The following is a 16,620-nucleotide window of genomic DNA, read 5'->3' as shown; positions in this document are numbered from 1 at the left end:
TCTTGCACTGTGCAGAGTACAGAAGATGCGTGACCGCTGAACCTTTCCATAGTGACAAGCTAGGCAAAGCCATCAGTGAAGGACAGCTCAGAGGCAACTTGTGGGGGTGGACAAACTGCGCGCGCTCCGTGTCCGTCCAAAAGTCTGCTCTCCTTTCCGGTGCCGGTACTGCGCTGCGCCACGAGGGACTGCCGACAGCGACAACTCAAATGTTACTGTTTGAATCGACCTGACAGCGACTGACGCGCCGTGAGGGAAGATCGGTGGCGTGGCAGGCCCTGCCACGTCAGCGGTCAGCGATTCCAGTCATCGCCACGTCAGCCCGCTGCCGCGCCACCATGCATGGCGCGGCACAGGCATTTGGCCGCGTCAGGGCAATAGGCGCGACAAAAAGTGTTAGTTTTAAAAAATAAAAATCGACGATGTTAGATTTAAAATTAGTGTAAAAAAGTGTTAAAATAAAAAAAAATTCCCGGACGCTGAGCTTAAACCCAGTTTTCTCGCAAATTTGCAGCGGGGTTTAGCGGCCTGGGCCTGGGCCTGGCGTGGCGCGGCGACAGTCCAAACCCACGAGAACACTGAACACTACTCCCATCCGCGCCGTCCGTTGCAGATGTAATGTCAGTAAATGTCAGCTATTGACGACCATGGTCACTCGCCCAGTCACAGCGTCCCCGTGTTGCACCTGTTCGTTGTATCAGCCGGCTAAACGATCTAAGCCAACAGGGTTTCGCTCGCTGCCGAGTGCGGCGACAGGCACCGACGCTGGCTCTGCTCACGCCTCACGCCTCACGCGTACCGTTCCCTCACTGGTTAGGCCCAAGCTTCCTCCTCAGCCGGCGGCGGCACTAGGCAGCTCCTGGAGATGGCCTTGGCGGGGGCGGCTGCACTGCCGCGGCTGTGGGCGCTGCTGCTCCACTTCCTCGCCGTCGCGACCTGCCTCGATGTTCCTTCCCGCGGTAATGCACTACGCAGTGATAACTCGCTTGTCCGAAACAAACAACTTATTGCCACATTCCGGTGGAGCGAGCTAGGGTTACTATTACTTGTCTAATTAGGCCACCGCCGACCTCTGCCATGGCGCTGTACTCCGGCTTTGGTCAGTTAAGAGTAGCTCAACTGCTTAAATTATGTTGTGTTTAGAGTAGCCGAACTGCTTAAATAATGTGGTGTCCCTGAAGGAATAACACCACGTCACCACCCATGTCCATGTGACGTTTACTCCCTTCATCGGCATTGATATGTGGCCCTGAAGCACCAGCATGGCACAATTTGTCGTGAAAGGTTCAGATAGGGGCATAGGGCATAAGTTTGTGATTGGGTTCAACTCATGCGTGTCAAAGACCAGCCTGATAAATTTGCTGTAGCTGAATGCTAAAGGACTTGAATGATTACTGCTGTGTGCTGGATCTCTGTTTGGCAAAGGCATTGCTGAGAGTTAGATTCAGGGGCGAAATAGAGGCCATAGCTAATTTCTATGTGGTATTTTGGTACCAACTAGATAATTTCATCAACTATATGGCCCTGACTACTTTGGTCTAAATTGAATGGAAACCAGACACCCAGCAGGTTAATAACATTTCTTGAAGGGATTTTGAAACTCCAGTGCTGCAGCAATCTAGTCAAATGCATGTTGCACAAGTGCATGGTCTCATTTTATATGCCTATTAAATTTTACAGCATGGATTACTAGTTTATGGCACAAAAACACATGAAGTTTTACCATACTACCTTTGGCTCACGGTGAAGTTGGCAATATATTCAAATTGCAGGGTGCTATTGGACTGGGTGCCAAAGCAAATGGTTTGGAGTATGCGCTGCTCGCCACTTCTTGGATTCTCAGTCAGATGATTGTGGTGGTCTTTGCATGGAGTCGAAAAGCCCTCCATGCCTTCCACTCCACACACATTTCTATTGTTGCAAACCAGGTCTACACATTGGTTTTACTACATTCAGTTCAGACAACAAAAATGGCCATTGTTGCAGACCAGGTCTATACATTGGTTTTAACAGACAACGAAAATGACTATAGCAGTCTGCCAGTTTGCTTGAATCATGTATGGACATGGAACTTAATAGTAATACCTACTCCTTAGAACAATTAGTTTCAGAGTACACATTCTTTTAAATTGTCACTGTACCATTTGGCCAAATTACTCTAGCATTCTGAGACAGATTTTTTATTGTGCATTCTGAAGGGCAGGAATCCCAAAGGTAACAAACAAGTGTGGACACTGCAAGAGCAAGCTGGATTTTGGCAAAGAGTTTATATGCTGCTCAGATTGCTCTGATCCAACCATTATGGACAAGAATAGCAAACTGGGTTACTGCAAAAGTGGTGCTGACTTAACAATGCAATTAAAACCACAAGGTGTATTTTCACCACTAAGTCATACAAGACAAGGCTCAATTGCAGTTTGACAGCTTTTACTGCGTGCACATGTATTTTTAATCATTTACTAACTAAAGAGGTATCTGGTACTATAACATTGATAAGGCTATTACTAGTTAAGATGGAAGGGGGAAAGCAAAAGGCTTCTGTATGGGAATAAAATACTCTTGCTTGTTTTAATTGATGCCTGGAATATTCAGTGTATGTTAAGTCATCTGTTGACAAATAATCCTGCAAAAGGTTCATGACTTCATGCATTATCATACATTCATAAATAATATTAGTTCAAAATACAAGGTGGTTTTTTATCATTCTTGTGTAAACTCTAAACTGACTATACTGTCCAATATCTTTAGTATGTAAGACAATATTGTTCTACATCTTGTTTTGCAAGATTTTGAAAATACTGGTACAAAGCTGGATGGCTCTTAAGAACAGGAAATGTTTGTAACTGTGTTAAACAGAGCTTATGCCTTAATTTGTCTGATGTATTCTAAAATTTTCCTCAGCTGGTTTATTTTCAAAGGTCGTTCAAGTGTTTGTAGCACAATTCACTGCTTCCGCATTTAGTCAGCACTTTGTCTTTGCAGTAGTTTCATGCTCATACTGCTAACCAAGGTCCTATTCCCCTTTCCTTTATGAATCTTTCTATTCCGTATTCCTTGTCCTTAATATATGTTATATGCAGAAACTTTTCACTGGGTTGCTGGCCCATGGATGACATGCTCCTCTCCATGTGATGGTGGTATTCGATATCGTGATGTTGCTTGTTATGGAAATTTGGATGATAACACAATCAAACACTACCCTGTGGATGATGCTAGCTGTTCAGCAGATGAAATGGTACTTCGAACTATTCAATTCAATTTGGTTGCACCTTAACGGAAATCTGTCTATTGCATACTTTCTTTCACTCATAAAGAGTATCCATTATTTAGTTTATTACAGTCATATCCTATGTCTATTGATATCAAAACAACCAAACAATAATGTTTGCTATAAGGTTCGGTATGGTTACTGAAAAATCACCAATGTTGGAGCAGGTGTGGAAATAGTACTGCAACAGCAATTATGTCAGATTAGTTAGATTAATTGATACAAATTATGGCAAGCGTAAATCATAGCAATCTGCAAAAAAAAAGAAGTTATTTTTTTCATTATCACAATAAACTTACATTGTTGAATAAATAACTGTTCCGAATGCCTGTTCAGCGTTATTAACCAAAAATTATATGTCTTTTGGATTAAGAGCAGCTATCTGAAATCCTCAAACATTTGACATATAACTGACCTTCTAAGCTTCAGAAACAGGATATGATGTACAGAATTACCTCTTTGTTACATGCTGTATTAAGCATATTAAGTATGAAAAATATGAACTCTATAGTCTAGAGGTAATTTGAGAAAAATGAATCTCGAGATATAATATTTTGTTCTCTAATGTATCAGGAAATTTGGCTTCTCACTGTTGAATGCTTTTTTATTTGTCTGATAGCCTGCAAGACAGGAGGCCTGTAATCAGCAGAGTTGTAGTGATCCTGAGATGACACAGTCAGTGAATCCCAAGAAAAGTGGAATGTCTGGTTGGTTGGTAGCATTGGTTGTTATCCTAGGTCTCAGTGCAGCTGTTGGCATTGCATTTACCAGCTACACTTACTATGTGAGGTATGCTAAATCTTTCCGTAGGGTTACATTGTTCTCTCTCTCTTGTCGAGGATTTTGTGTCTTTTTTTTTTTTACTGTCTTGCTAGAATTCTTGATCCTCAGAGATTATTTGCATGCACTCTACATAAAGTTCATAGATAATGCACAAATGTTAGATAGCAGTTGCACGATTTTTCGGTTTGCATTTCCAACATGGATTTGAATGGTGAACTATATGTAGTTCTGTTTGCATTATGAAACATTTTTGTTCTTTTGGGAAGTCAAGATTAATTGTTGGTGCAATCTGGTCTACAGTTCACGAAAGAAAAATTTCTACATATTTCCAAAGAACATGCTAATGTACTTGTTAATATATATGGAGTCACTCTTTGGTGTGGGTGGGTCAGGTGTTGTTCAGGTTCTAAACTCTTTTAATGATACGCAAATCTCTTAGGCATTATCGGAAGAAATATGAAGCCATTGACTGGCACTACTTTGGTTATTCGATAACCTTGTGAGAGCTTATGCTCTTGCGTTGGTAGGATGGTTGTTTTTTTATTGATATTGGCAAATCGTGATACATGTTTTCACGTTTCAACTCATGTCCCAACTCTTTCCCTTCATCCTTTTGTTGGTACCGACAGGAGAACCTCTGGGACGAGTGGTTTTGTGTATGTCATGATGGAAGCTTATTCTTGAGGATTGAGAGGAACGTTTTCCTGTAAGCCTGTGAACAGTCAAGACTGTAGAAAATCACTGGAGTTAGAGACAACCAGTTTGTTCATTCATTGGTCTGCTGTTTTTGTCGTCAGAAATGGTTGTCGTCTCTTTCTGCTGATTCATGTGCCGCCGAGGGACTATCCCGGGTGTAGCATGGGAGTCATTGCACACATCCGTCTTGCCAAGGCTGTGAATCTGTCAGGAAGGATGTGTTGATTGACTGACCTAACTGTGGCGTGCTAATGTGTTATGAATTCTAGCATCCTGTTACATACGCATGCCAAAACTAGCGACTATGAGCGAATGCTTATATAGTACAAAAAAGAGGTATTTTGTGGCACTCAATTGCATGGCAAACTAATTTTCAGGTTCACATACAATATTTTCTGCAATTTTCTCAGAAGGCACTACTAAAGCTTTAGGCTCCGTTCGTTTACACCGTTCCCAGTTAATCCTGGCCAGGAATGCTTCTGGCCTTATAGAAAATATATGGTCAATCCTGGCCGGAACGGTTTCGGGACGTCGTTCCCCGGGAACCGAACAGGGCCTCAGTAGTTCTTCAATGTGCAAGCGAACCGACGTCCAAATTATCAAGTCATTAGCTGCTTGTAAATAAACATATAAGGGCTCCTTTGGATACCCCAATACTGCCGGTATACCCGCCTCATCCACGGGTGGCGCGAGGCCCGTGGGAGCGGCACCCCCACCATGATATCCATCGCGCTAAAAAAAGACCCGTGCCTTGTCAGCCCGTTCCCCGTCGATCCGTGGGGGAATGAAAAATCATCTCCCGAGTCGTGTTTTTGTCTCCCGTCGCCTCTCCGTCTCGCTCGCTCGTTTCGTCGACTGCCTCGACTCGCAAAGGATGGAGAGGCATGGCGGCTAGGGTTTGAGCGCCGCCACTTCCAGTCTCGTGCGCCACTAGTCCCCATCTCCCTCTAGCCCCGACTCCCTTCGTACCAGTAGCGGCGCGCACTCCATTCTCCCGGAAGAAACGCCGGCGCCCCTCCGCTCACCGCCCCGACTCCCTTCGTACCAGCAGCGCCGGTTCTCCATCCGCCGGGAAGCAGCGCTGCGCACTCCATCCGCTCGGAAGAAACGCCGCTCCCCTCCCCTCGCCATCCTCCGACCTTATCCGGGGTAAAAGCACAATCCTTGTCCTGCGTATTCTTGTTTGTGAGCTACTGATCTATTTTCTCCATTCATATTAAAGGGTCCGGTTGCTTGTCTGATGTTCTTAGCCCTAGCGTGTACTTGTGAGTTTGGATCTGGCAAGAGCCCCCTAAACCCCTACAGTTTCTATTGTTTTTTTAGTTTGAATAAATTTTGAAGAAATCTGTACCGCTGCTCTCCACCCCACTAGGTGTGAGGAACACAATCCAATAATTATCTGGAAGTTTGAAGCAGAGGCTTACTGCAGTTTGTTTAACCTGAAGATCTAACAAATGTACGAAGCCTTCCTCTATTACCTGCTTTGCCTGCTTTACATTGTTACCTCTCCTCGATTACTAGTTTTAGGTGATTCCATGTGCTGGAAAGTTTAATGCTCTTGTGTAAGTTTTTTATGCCATCTGATAATCAGAGTGCTGGTTTGATATAATTAAGTACTAAGAGGGGGAAAATAAGTCTCAATCATTTCAGAAATAATTGTTGAAATAGCTCAACAAGGAAATACTACTTCCAATTCATATTTTCTCTAATGTTTGGATAAACATGACTGTACTTTATATTGCTACTAATACACTAATGTTTATGGTTGTACAACTGAGCACAAATAAATAGAGATGGAGAAATAGTTTCTGCCTGTGATCACAAGAAATAGTTTCTGATTTAGTACTGCTACCTGAGATGGAGAAATTAGTACTGCTGAAATTAGTATTGCTACCTGTGATCTAGTTGTCTGATTTCTTATGCATTTAGCTAAAATATTTCTTGTGCATTTGTCTGATTTAGTTTTCTGAATAAGATCTAGTTTAGTTCTTGCTGGTTGCAGCTGGAGTCTAACTTGACCCCTCTGCAGTTCAGTTTATGTTGCAGGTTATAGTTGGTTATGTCAGCTAACTTAATTATTAAAATTATAAATACATAAGTCGATAAGTCGATAACGGTGGTGTGAGACCAAAATAAATGCAACTGAAATAACCTTGCTCAGTTACGCATACTTCATGCATTCTTCGTGCAATCCCCCACAGCTACTACACATACATACCATACGGATACGGCACCATCTTTTTTTTTTTCTTTCTGCAATCTGTTGTGCAGCCTAGCTTCACCGAACCTACTGCTATTGTCAGAATCAGTTTCACGTGTAGTTTGGGAAAGCCTAGATCTTTTTTTTCTGCAATCTGTTATGCAGTAGAGCTGAACGTAGCTCTTGGTTTCATTATATCAGAAGAGTAATCTGATAATGTTTCTTGATCATTGCGCCTGCTCAGTGTGTTTGCTTGTCCGTTCTCTATGTGATCCCTCTAGTTTGGTTATACTAGTTTCAAGAAACTGAGAAAGCTTGGCTCTCATCATATTGATAGCTGCTGTAGAGTTTTTGCAGAAGTACAATCACTATATGTCAATCTTAACCATCAGCTGTTTGTTTGTTGATGCAGTTTTGAGGGTGCAGCCATGGCTGAAATCGAAACTATCTCCAGCCTCGCCAAGGCCGGCGATGTCCTGGAAAACAGGGGGATCAATTCTGTTCAAGGGAACAATCAGGTTCAATTTTGTCTAGACGAGCGGACATCCCTCGTAGCTGCAACAAAAGTCAAGGCGAGGACCCGTCCTGGAAGGCTCGGATTCAGGTTGGTAAACCCTGAACTCATGGACTGCAAGTTTCAAACAAAGGCCGAGCTGGACGAGGCCTACGAGCGGATGTTCACAGAGTGCATGATTGAGTGTGACCAACAGCTAGTCCCTCTGGAAGCCCACATCGCCGAACTGAAGAGACTGTTGGCCCAGCCTGACAACGAGATTGAAAATACCAGAACCGATATTATGCAGAGGAACCGAGGATTGCAGCAGGTGCTATATCTCCATCCACCGGTATATCTCTCTTTTCATCCTCTCCCCCTCTTTTCTAAATCGTTTTTCAGTTTGTGTTTTTTTTTCAGTTCTCTCTTTTTCTGAATATTTTTTTTCCCAGTTTCCATTGTATCCTGAGTACGAGTATCATCCCCCTCCGCAACCTCGAATACCGTACCAACCAGCTTACACCACTGATCAAGAAAGAGATGATGCAAGATCTCGAGACCGCCGTGCTCAGAGAGCGTGGTGGTGTACCAACCTTACTCTGCTGGAGACTAAGAAAAGGATCTTGGAAGGGAAAAGAATAGACCTGGAGAGAGGGCTGAAGTCTGAATTAAAGAAAGCTTTGGAGAGTCAATCTGACCTGGGGGTCGGTTATACCAACTACCATTTTCGCCATTGATAGGTAAGCCTTTGTGTGTTTCTTCTTAGATCTGTTGGTCTTCAATCTTCACTTCTTAGAATCAAATCGAATGGATGAATGGATGAACTGGGTGGCGGTTCTTGGGCATGGCTGCTGCTTTCGATTGAATCGTTTTTTGGATTAGGGCCTGCGGATTTTAGGATGTTTATGTATATGATTATTTGATTTGAGTGATATAAAACACTATGAATTTTAGTATTAGGGCCTGCGGATCCACTTATTTATCTGTCAGTACCTTATGATATTTGAGTGATTGAGTGGACTCATTTTTCAAGGTGATTCAAAAATATCAGTTGGGATGGTAGAATACTCGTTGCGTGAATTGTGGGATACATTGAACTGGATGAATGAGTTGGAACTTTATCTTTGTTTATCATCCTGTGCAATTAGAAAATATCTTCATCCTTTTTTGTGATTATATATCCTTTGTATCTTTTATGTAAGACCTTAATTTTGTCAAAAAAGGTGTTTTTGCTGAAGATTTGATGTATTCTCTCCTTTGTAGCCATGTAATTTAAGAAGCTGATAGGTAGGTCTAGACTTTCACGCTGTTCTGGCATGTATATTGCATTTGTGCTGTTATTGTGCTCTAGCACACATGATGGTTGGGCCCATCATTATGTCTCATTCGATTTGTGTTTAGCCATCTCTGTTTTTTTTTGAGAGGCAACTCTGTTTAGTTTAATTAGTGTCCGTTTTGTTCTCAAACAGACCTAATATCCTTTGTTGCCGTGAAAGAAAACAAGCTATTATTTCCTGGGCATGTGTATGTGCAGGCAAATATGTTCTTTACTGTGCCTGCAGTGTTTATATCACTGACTTAAATCTGCTCATGATGTGGACATGCCTCTGTTATTAGTTCGCCCATGCTTGCAGAATTAGTACTGCTACCTGTGATCTAGTTCTAGTTTTCGGTTTAGAGAGAAAAATAAAGTACTAACACGTACTTTATTATAAATACATAATAAGTAGGCTAATATCTCAGCTTGATTCTATTTGCAACTTTCAGATAATGGGCTCTAGGAAGGAGAAAATTGTATGAAGGTAGATTGCTCCAAAGGTAATATTCTTGCTTTAGAATTTCTTTAAAAAGTTGGATGTTCGCTGGTTCTAGGGACATAGGTGCTGTTAATTAGTGTTAGGACGACGAGCATCGGGACTGGGAGTAGTTTTGTTGGGGTAAACTTGTACTGGAACAGAGCATCTTATCCCTGAATGTGATAAGATTTGGGGACTGGAGCAGTTTCGACTGTAATATTATTCATATACAACAGAGTCTCAAATTCAGATTGTGTAATAAGGAGTACAATTTCAATTGAATATTCAGCATCTCATTTTCTAGTGTTTTAAAAATTTCTGTTGTGTGTTCTCCACCAAAATGAAGAAAGAACCTTTTTTCGATCAAGACAGAAACTTTTACCCTGTTTTGCATGTGCCACTATTCCATGAGTGTTTTAGCAGCAGTTGTTTGATAGAGCCTTTCAGCATGTTGGAACCTGAAAGGAGTCTGGAGTCCTTGAATCTTTCTGTAGTCACTTTTTTCTTCTAGTGATATGCAGCTAATCAATTGACAATTGAGTGAGCATATAACTAGATATTTTGGGTCTGATTGTATGAACATTCATGTGGCATATCTAAGATGGTTATTAGCATATTTTTGTTGGTAATTTTAAGCTGCCTTCATGTAGCATATCTAAGATGGCTATGAGCATATTTTTGTTGGCAATTATATCTAAGATGGCTATGAGCATATTTTTGTTGGCAATTAACAGCATCCGATGCTAGCATAAATGTCACATTGCATCGACTAATAGTGTTTTTTCTCATCCAATTGCAGGGTTGATTCTATATGTTCTGGCCTGCTTGTTAGCGCTTCGGCTCCTGAGATTGTACTGGTGGTGGACTGGAGGTCGTGGCTTGAAGAGACGCCAGCGAACTGGAGGTGCCGTGGCCGGCGTCGAGCTCTCGCGAGTAGACGGGAAGGAGAATAACATGCAGGAGAATAGGCTGGGGGCCCAAGGGAGACGTGAGTCTCAATCCTAGGCTTCCTTCCCATTAAGCAACTAGAGTTTGGTACTTATACAATTGATCCTAACAACTTGAATCTAATCCTGACTCGAATAACAAACTGACTGAATAACAAATCCCTGAAATCTAGGACTCTTGATAACTAAACCTCACGTGACTAGGCACCAGCCTCATGGTGATTGCGCCCACGCACAGCGGGGCCCACTGCTCAGCCACGGTTCCTTCGGTGATATACTTTCCCAGTCATAACATCTCTCCCCCCTCGACGAACAGCTCGTCCTCGAGCTGAAACGCCGGAAAGAGGGCGCGAAACTCCTCAACGGGCTCCCACGTAGCTTCAGTATCTGGAAGACCGTCCCATTGAATCAAGACGTGCCAAACACCGCGACGAAGCTGACCCCGGACGGCACGCACGGGCAGGGCGATGAAGAACCCGACCGTTCCGAAGTGGAGGAAACGGCGGTGTCGACTCTGGTGGTGTGCCATGGAAGGGCTTGAGCACACCCACATGGAACACATCATGGATGCGCGCGTGCTCTGGAAGACGAAGACGATAGGCCACCTGTCCAACACGTTCTGTGATCTGGTATGGACCAGCGAAGTGGGGGGCGAGCTTGCCTCGAAACCCCGGCGCCAAAGACTGGGCTGGACGATGAAGGATCCGCAAGAGGACCCAGTCGCCCACAGCAAGCTCCAGGGGCCGATGGCGAGCGTCATAGGACTCCTTAGCATATGCCTGAGCCTGCAACAAACGATCCCGTACCTCTGCAAGGAAGTCGTCACGGTCACGAAGTAAGCCGTCCACAGCATCAGTCCATGTAGTACCGGCCGTGTAGGGCAGAAGGGCTGGCGGAGGCCGGCCGTACACCACCTCAAATGGTGTCGTCCGGAGCGAGGAGTGATAAGATGTGTTGTAACAATATTCGGCCCACGGTAACCAATCAATCCAGGAACAAGGCCGATCTCCAGTAATGCACCGCAAATACATGGCAATAGTACGATTGACGACTTCGGACTGACCATCCGTCTGTGGGTGAAATGCAATGCTCATCTGAAGTTTGACTCCAGCAAGCTTGAATAGATCTCTCCACACATTCCCAGTGAACACGGGATCCCGATCCGAGACAATGGAGGCTGGAAACCCATGGAGACAAACAATGCCCTTGAAGAAGCTTTTAGCGACACTTGCAGCCGTGTAGGGGTGACTCAATGCAATGAAATGAGCATGTTTTGAGAAACGATCAACCACCGTGAGTATGACGCTCTTCCCACCGACCCAAGGAAGGCCCTCGATGAAGTCCAGCGCGATATCAGACCAAACCTGCGTTGGGACCTGCAATGGCTGCAAGAGGCCTGCTGGATGAAGGTGATCAGTTTTATTCTTCTAGCAGACCGGGCAGGAACGGATTAACTCGCTAACCAACCGGCGATCATGATCAACCACAAAATCCTGGCGCAAGCGCTGGAGTGTCTTCTGAGTTCCTTCGTGACCCACTTCATGGGCAAGTTGGAGCACCACTGGTAGCGCCGCTGAAGCTGCCGGCACATAAACTCGTGAGCCTCGGAGGATGAGGCCATGCTCCACACGCCAGGGAGCCCCGCGCTCAGCTACCACCGAATCACGGAGCGCGCGGAGGGCTGCATCGTGCTCCAGTTCGTGACGGAGGTCATCATAGAGTTGGAACGAAGGTCCTGACAGAGCCAGCACATGTGCAGCTTCATCCTCCCGTCTGGACAAGGCATCGGCGACGCTATTCAAGTGCCCCGGTCTATACTCCACCACAAAATCATAGCCAAAAAGCTTGCTCACCCAATGATGCTGCGGCACTGTAGAAAGACGTTGGTCGAGCAAAAATTTCAAGGCATAATGGTCTGTCCGTACTGTGAACGAACGACCCCAAAGGTATGGCCTCCAGTGTCGAACCGCCTGGACCAGGCCTATCAACTCGCGCTCATATGCAACCAGCTTCAAATGACGGGCGGCAAATGGTCAGCTGAAGTAGGCCAGGGCGCCTGACCCCTGGTGTAGGACTGCCCCAAAACCCAAGCCCGAAGCATCACAATCCACTATGAACTGTCGATCAAAATCAGGAAGATGCAGTACCGGCGCAGTGGATAGAGCTTGTTTGAGGGCGTCAAATGCTGCTGTTGCTTCATCTGTCCAGGTGAAACCATCCTTGCGAAGTAAAGCAGTGAGAGGGGCAGCAACAGCTCCATAATTCTTGATAAACTTGCGATAGTACCCTGCGAGGCCGAGGAAACCACGAAGACCACGCGCTGAGCGGGGCTGCGGCCAGCTGGCCACTACTGCCACCTTCTCGCCATTCATGGCGACGCCCTCCGATGATATGATGTGCCCCAGATATGCCACGAACGTCGTCGCGAACGCACACTTGGATCGTTTAAGCCGCAATTGGTGTTCCCGAAGGGCCGAGAGCACCAAGTTCATGTGTTGGAGGTGTAGAGACCATGAAGGGCTGTATATCAAAATATCGTCAAAAAACACCAAGATGAACTTACGAAGATACGGGCGAAGAACGGTGTTCATCAAGGCCTGGAACGTGGCGGGAGCGTTCGTGAGCCCGAAGGGCATCACCAGGAACTCAAAGTGGCCTTCATGGGTCCGGAAGGCTGTCTTCTCGACGTCGGCTGCGTGCATGCGCACTTGATGATATCTAGAGCGCAAGTCAAGTTTTGTGAAGAACCGTGCACCCTGAAGCTCATCCAACAGTTCCTCGACAACCGGAATCGGAAACTTATCCTTCACTGTGTGTTTGTTGAGGGCGCGATAATCCACTCAAAAACGCCAAGAGCCATCTTGCTTTTTGACGAGAAGAACTGGCGCGGAGAAAGCTAAGGTGCTAGGACGTATGATGCCTTGCTGTAGCATCGCTGCACACTATTGCTCGAGTTCGTCCTTTTGGAGTTGTGGGTACCGGTAGGGGCGCACCGCAATGGGTTCCGTGTTTGATTTCAGATGAATGCGATGGTCACATTCATGGGCCGGGGGCAGCCCGCGAGGCTCGAAGAAGGCGTCTTCAAAGGACAGGAGCAACCTGTCAAGCACCGCTTGCTCCGTGGCGCGGATGGAGTTGAGGCGCCGCGTTGACTGTATGTCGTAGCGAGTAGAACCGACTCCCCTCCAGAACATGCGGTGACCATCGCGCGTGAACGCCATACAGAGATCGTCGAAGTCCCACAATATTGGCCCAAGCATGCGAAGGAATGCCACTCCCAATACCATATCCCATTTGTCCAAAGGAATCGTGTAGCAGTCCACCGAAAAGCTTTCATCCGCGATCCGTATGCCCACGTCACGAGAAAGGCCGCGACAGGCTACTCGATCCCCGTTGGCAACGATGACGCCCGCGCCGGGGCATGGATCGAAGTGCAAGCCAACCCGGCGGGCAACATCTTCTCGGACGAAATTATGAGTAGATCCTGAGTCCAGCAGCGCAAGACATTGCACGTTGCTGATCTGGACATATACCTGCATAGTATCTTCTGTCCGTACGCCGACGATGGCAGCCAGCGATATCGGTGGAGGTTCTGCAGCAGTGTTCATGGGCTGCTTGTCATCATCTGAATCATCTGGCTCTTCGACAATATAATCAGCAGCCTCCAAATAAAATAGACGCTTGCACTTATGGCCTTGCACATACGGCTCATCACAATTATAACAAAGGCCCTGTTTGTGGCGCTCGCTCATCTCTGCTGGTGTTAGGAACCTGAAGGGTCGTGGAGAGGATGCTGATGATGCGGTCTAGGACCCCGACACCCCTGTGGATGGTTGGCTGCCTTGACCTTGGGCAGGGCGATGTGGAGGCCGGCCAGACGGGGCAGGGAGCGCGAGCATTGTTGCGGCATTATGATGCTCATAAGCACGCGCCAAACGCATGGCACGATGGAGGTCCTGAGGTTCGTGCAACTCCACGTCAATTCTGATGTGCTCCGGAAGGCCACCTGTGAATAGCTGAGCCTGCTGGAGGGGCTGCAGCCGTCCTACGTGCGCTAAGCGCGCCTGGAACGCGGACATGTAAGCATCAACATTCGTAGTGAACGGCAGTCGGGCAAGGTCGGCGAGGTGGTTGGTGGAGAGCGCCGGCCCAAATCGCTGGTGACACAGGAGTCTGAAGTTCTCCCACGACGGCCTATCGGTGTCCCTCTCCATGATATAATACCACTGCTGGGCATCACCGGTCATGTGGAACGAAGCTAACCACACCTTGTCTGCCTCCTTAGTCAACTGGCCGCGGAAGAACGACTCACAGCGGTTTAACCAGCCGAGGGGATCTTCCTTGCCGTCATAAACAGGAAAGGTCAGCTTGTGGTACTTGGGGACTCCATGGCTCTCCCCGTCGCCTTCAGACTGCTGCTGCCCGTGCAGACGAGGAGGTAAGTCATGGAGCACCGTGGCCGACGAGTAGACCGGCCCGTGTAGGATGGAGGACAGGGACGGAATCGGCGACGGTGAAGACAGAAACTGAATGGACTGGATCGGCACGCCAGTCTGTGGCGGTTGTGAGCCTACAGCTGGTGACACCGGAAGCGACATCGTGGGCACCAGCAATGGTGGCGTAGGCAGAATCTCGGAGATGACGGGCCCTGATGCCGAAAGCACTGGGATGCCCCCATACCCCGGCATGCCATACTACAGGCGGAGCGGATCGAAATACGGCAGCAATGGCGATCCTGACGGACCAGGACAGCTCTCGATGACAGCCACCTGCAAAGACAACTCTCCCATCTGGCGCTGCATGCCGTCAAACATGGCGCCCATCTATTGTTGCGCCTGTACCAGGGCAGCCAATGATTCTTCGATGGTGGGCGGCGCTGGCGGTGGCGCCGGCGTCCTGGTGGTTGTCACCGGAGCCGACGAGACGACGGGAAGTGTGGTTGCGCCCGAGGAAGCGACGGGTGACGTGGCCGAGCCGGTAGAGGGCACAACGGAGGAGGAGAAAGTCCCAAAGGAAGCCATGATCTCTGATACCAAGTTGTTAGCGCTTCGGCTCCTGAGATTGTACTGGTGGTGGACTGGAGGTCATGGCTTGAAGAGACGCAAGCGAACTGGAGGTGCCGTGGCCGGCGTCGAGCTCTCACGAGTAGATGGGAAGGAGAATAACGTGCAGGAGAATAGGCTAGGGGCCCAAGGGAGACGTGAGTCTCAATCCCAGGCTTCCTTCCCATTAAGCAACTAGAGTTTGGTACTTATACAATTGATCCTAACAACTTGAATCTAATCCTGACTCGAATAACAAACTGACTGAATAACAAATCCCTGAAATCTAGGACTCTTGATAACTAAACCTCACGTGACTAGGCACCAGCCTCATGGTGATTGCGCCCACGCACAGCAGGGCCCACTGCTCAGCCACAGTTCCTTCGGTGATATACTTTCCCAGTCATAACATGCTGGTGCTAGTTGTGAGAGATTGTAGTTGTAGTGGATTTATGCCTAGACGCTAAAAAAATTCTCTTTGGTTATGTAGTAGGATTAATGCAACTTGTAGTTTTGTCGTAAACCTATAGAGTCTTGTATGTGTTTCTTGGGTTGCTTAACACATTCATCTAAAGCCAACGGTGATGAGACGGTGATGAGTCACTTTATGTTATACAAAGTTTATCTATTTGGTTACCCTATGAGATGAAGAGTTTGTATGCTCTGAATTCAATGGTGATGAGTAGCTTTCTGTTAGATCAAAGTTCATTTGTTTGGTTACTCTATGAGATGAAGAGTTTGTGTGCTTTGAATTAGTAAATAATTCATCTTTTCTATCTAATGTCTGTATTGTACCGTTGAAAGATTATTCATGGTATTGATTTTCCATATTACAATTGCATTTTTGAAATCCTTATTTTTTCTGCATTTTTTGAATGTTTTTTGGTTGGCCCGGATTTATATCCCTGTGTTACCCAAATGGTACCAAGGAATTTCTCTCTGGTTTTTGTTGCCTAGCGGGAGGGGGGTGGCATGTTCATGGAAGATAATCCCTTTGGGGAGCAAACCCACGTGTCTTTTCTACCCCTGTATCCAAAGGAGCCCTAAGGAGTTAACGAAAGGAATGTACTCCATTCCAAAATAAATCAATTCTTATAATCACTCAGTCAAACTATCTTATTTGACCACCTTTATATATATAGGAAAAGAATAACAACGTCTATAACACCAAATAAGTAAATTACAAAACATATATCTAGCAATACTAATTGGGTGTTTGATGTTATAAATATTAATGTTCTTTTCTATTAATTTGGTCAGATTTAAAATAGTTTCCTTAAGACAACTCTAAAAGTTGTTTTGATTTGGAACAAAAGGAGTGTTAGGCCAAATCTAGACTTGAGCGCTTCGTTTTCAGCGTTGCTCATTCGGGTTTTGAGATAATGATGGGAGACG

At 46.1% G+C, this 16,620-nt stretch overlaps 2 protein-coding genes across 4 annotated transcripts; both read left to right on the top strand.

Annotated features, from left to right (window-relative positions):
- Positions 1-733: 733 nt before the first annotated feature.
- Positions 734-5,083, top strand: LOC136458489 (uncharacterized). The gene is made up of 6 exons (XM_066458431.1): positions 734-959; positions 1,773-1,928; positions 2,204-2,371; positions 3,081-3,235; positions 3,888-4,057; positions 4,681-5,083. The coding sequence occupies exons 1-6, from the start codon at positions 866-868 to the stop codon at positions 4,733-4,735; spliced, it is 798 nt and encodes a 265-aa protein (XP_066314528.1). The 5' UTR covers positions 734-865; the 3' UTR covers positions 4,736-5,083.
- Positions 5,084-5,508: 425 nt separating this feature from the next.
- Positions 5,509-10,373, top strand: LOC136456221 (uncharacterized). 3 transcript variants are annotated; one of them, XM_066456010.1, is made up of 7 exons: positions 5,509-5,896; positions 5,970-6,012; positions 6,120-6,203; positions 7,360-7,792; positions 7,893-8,180; positions 9,208-9,258; positions 10,036-10,373. In XM_066456010.1, the coding sequence occupies exons 4-5, from the start codon at positions 7,376-7,378 to the stop codon at positions 8,175-8,177; spliced, it is 702 nt and encodes a 233-aa protein (XP_066312107.1). In that variant the 5' UTR covers positions 5,509-5,896; positions 5,970-6,012; positions 6,120-6,203; positions 7,360-7,375; the 3' UTR covers positions 8,178-8,180; positions 9,208-9,258; positions 10,036-10,373. The 3 variants fall into 3 exon arrangements, with proteins under 3 accessions (XP_066312107.1, XP_066312108.1, XP_066312106.1); XM_066456011.1 differs by lacking the exon at positions 5,970-6,012 and having other exon boundaries at positions 6,071-6,203; XM_066456009.1 differs by lacking the exons at positions 5,970-6,012; positions 6,120-6,203 and having other exon boundaries at positions 5,510-5,896.
- Positions 10,374-16,620: the final 6,247 nt, after the last annotated feature.

The sequence above is a fragment of the Miscanthus floridulus genome, chromosome 6 (genome assembly GCF_019320115.1).
Source record: "Miscanthus floridulus cultivar M001 chromosome 6, ASM1932011v1, whole genome shotgun sequence".
In the NCBI taxonomy this organism is placed as follows: Eukaryota; Viridiplantae; Streptophyta; class Magnoliopsida; order Poales; family Poaceae; genus Miscanthus; species Miscanthus floridulus.
Note: the sequence above shows the minus strand (reverse complement) of the source record. Positions and strands in the feature narration are given on the sequence as shown.

What these genes read in the sequence shown, in the direction of transcription:
- LOC136458489 (XM_066458431.1), top strand. Translation starts at nt 866, where the DNA reads ATGGCCTTGGCGGGGGCGGCTGCACTGCCGCGGCTGTGGGCGCTGCTG. An exon ending in TTTCTATTGTTGCAAACCAG is followed by an intron (nt 1,929 to 2,203) that starts GTCTACACATTG and finishes TCTGAAGGGCAG; the next exon opens with GAATCCCAAAGGTAACAAAC. An exon ending in GCTGTTCAGCAGATGAAATG is followed by an intron (nt 3,236 to 3,887) that starts GTACTTCGAACT and finishes TTTGTCTGATAG; the next exon opens with CCTGCAAGACAGGAGGCCTG.
- LOC136456221 (XM_066456011.1), top strand. Translation starts at nt 7,376, where the DNA reads ATGGCTGAAATCGAAACTATCTCCAGCCTCGCCAAGGCCGGCGATGTC. An exon ending in TGCTATATCTCCATCCACCG is followed by an intron (nt 7,793 to 7,892) that starts GTATATCTCTCT and finishes TTTTTTTCCCAG; the next exon opens with TTTCCATTGTATCCTGAGTA.